General features: G+C 32.9%; 1 protein-coding gene across 1 annotated transcript; it reads right to left on the bottom strand.

Annotated features, from left to right (window-relative positions):
• On the bottom strand, positions 1,061-2,353 carry LOC104759905 (ATP-dependent DNA helicase PIF1-like). The gene is made up of 2 exons (XM_010482781.1): positions 1,864-2,353; positions 1,061-1,635 (listed from the first exon to the last, which is right to left on the bottom strand). The coding sequence occupies exons 1-2, from the start codon at positions 2,351-2,353 to the stop codon at positions 1,061-1,063; spliced, it is 1,065 nt and encodes a 354-aa protein (XP_010481083.1).

Raw genomic sequence — 2,443 nt, 5'->3', positions numbered from 1 at the left:
TTGTTGTGGTAAAGTGAGGAGATAATGAAATAGGAAATAAAACTCGTCTCAGTTCATAAGCATGATGCACCCAAAGATTAATTTAAGAGAGTGAGTAGTAGAGCTTCCAACTTGAAATACACACTTAATTCTAGTCGCTTGTAGAGAGTGTGAGCCGTAAATGATCATTAAATTTTCTATTGATTTTGATTATCTCATTCGTTGATAATCTTTGGTTTTTTGGAGTAACGATTTTTGAAATGTAACAGACTGCCAGGAAGGTAAACTAACTAATTCCAAAATTGAAATGATAGTAAAATTCTTTTTTTCCTAGTCGCTGTTGTTGGGTGGTGATAACAAATAAAAACTAGGTAGTAACCCGTGCTACAGCACGGGCCAAAATGTTTATTATAACTTGAAATTTATAATACTGTCTGATTTTTTTTCAGATTATTTCGCCGTTTTCAATCATTCTTCAATTAGTATGTACTTATTTATTACATTTGACTGCAGTGAGCACGATATATATTCTGACACAGTCTACCTTTCATTATTTTATTATTACACCTCTGGCCTCTGTCCTCTCCTCAGGAGACTCTTGACCCTTGGGTACTGTAATTCTTAGTATTAGGTGTAGTTTTATTCTTTTGTTTCTATAAATGTGTATATATGGAGTTAGTTACTTCAACATAAATTTTTTTTGAAAGTAGGTTTTGTAAATATTTATAACATAATTAATGACTTTACTAAATTATTCAGGTTCTCTAATATTACAAATATATATTATAATAATTATCTTATAATTGTAATTAATAACGTAGTAGAAATTGGAATTTAATAAAGATGTGAAATAAATTAAATAAACGAAATTCAATATGTCTATATCAGATAAAACGAATTTAGTGGAGTAGATAAATAATAAGTTTTCTCAAATTTATTTGGTGGGTAAAAATGAAAAAGAAAACCTGCAAAAAAAAAAATAATATGATCAAAAATTGTAAACGACAAACAAAGTTATACATTTTGAAATGATAAACACAAAGTAAAAACAGAAACTTACGAAGATATGCATGAATCAGGATCAAATGTTTTGGAAAACCTCTTTGAAGACGACATTCCTTGTTTTCTTTTGAGGTTTTCCTTTTGGGTCAGTAATGAGGATTTTCAATCCTGATTTACTGCTTACACGGGACATAGCTACATATAGCTGGCCATGAGAGAAAACAAGTCTAGGCAAGTATAAACCAACATTTGAGAGAGACTGACCTTGACTTTTGTTGATAGTCATTGCGAAAGCAACGTTTATAGGAAATTGTCTACGTCTCATTTTGAAAGGCAAACGGGTATCTGATGGTATTAATACCATTCTTGGTAAAAGAACAATTTTACCAACTCTCGTACCAGTGATTATTCTTGCTTGTATAACATGATCAGCCATTTGTGTAATCTGTAGTCTTGTTCCATTCATTAAGCCTCCATGAGGATCAATATTGCGTAGCAACATTACTGGACAACCAATTTTCAAACGAAGAGCATGGTTTGGTACTCCGGAAATCCTAACTGAGTTTAGGAAATCAGGACTATATGCAGGATTGTCTTTATTCCTTGTATCTTGCGGATCAATACTATCTGAACTTAAGTAAACTCTTTCCTCACCTGTTAAACAATAAAGGATTAAAACAAAACTATGAATAATTTTAATTAAAAACTTGGAGAAAATAGCTCTACTATATAGTATATAGAGAATATTAGCAGAAAACTTTAACTAACCTTGTAATATAGATATCATGTGGTCATTTATAGTGTTGACATCATCATTTGTTGGACATAAAATAGCTCTGCTTTGAAAATAGCTTGCATCCTTTGCAGTATGTAACGAATTACCATATACTGCATTAATGATAGATTCAATTGGAGAGTTTACTTCTGTGACCAGCAATTCTTCTGGGATGTCAATATCAACAACTCCATCATTTGGCTCATTAAGTCTTCCTTCTCCAACGTCAAGAATCCATTTCGAGAACTCTTCAATCTCTGTGGCTTGATTCGGAGTTATGTTTTGCAGCAACCTCATATTTCTTGTTAGCCTTAAAACTTTACAATTATTCCAAAGGTAAGAAGAGTTGAGCGATGAGTTAACTATTTGCTCTCGACCAGCACAAACAATAACAGGAAGGATCTGACGGAAATCACCACCAAAAATAATGACCTTACCACCAAAAGGTTTATCTTCTGGATCACACATTATATCTTTCAAACTTCTATCCAAAGTCTCAAAGCAGTATTTACTCATCATAGGAGCTTCGTCCCAAATGATCAACTTCGCTTCTTGGACTAATTCACCTAAATCAGAAGACCTTGACATTCTGCACATCGACGTTTCATGAACTTCAAGAGGTATGGCAAACCTTGAATGAGCTGTTCTGCCACCTTTTAACAAAAGAGAGGCTGTACCGCTAGATGC

Source organism: Camelina sativa, chromosome 17, assembly GCF_000633955.1.
Source record: "Camelina sativa cultivar DH55 chromosome 17, Cs, whole genome shotgun sequence".
Classification (NCBI taxonomy): Eukaryota; Viridiplantae; Streptophyta; class Magnoliopsida; order Brassicales; family Brassicaceae; genus Camelina; species Camelina sativa.
This window is presented reverse-complemented; position numbering and strand designations above follow the sequence as displayed.

Coding starts and splice junctions, on each gene's coding strand:
- LOC104759905 (XM_010482781.1), bottom strand. CDS start 2,353: ATGTGCAGAATGTCAAGGTCTTCTGATTTAGGTGAATTAGTCCAAGAA. Junction 1,636..1,863: donor TATCATTAATGCAGTATATG/GTAATTCGTTAC, acceptor ATTGTTTAACAG/GTGAGGAAAGAGTTTACTTA.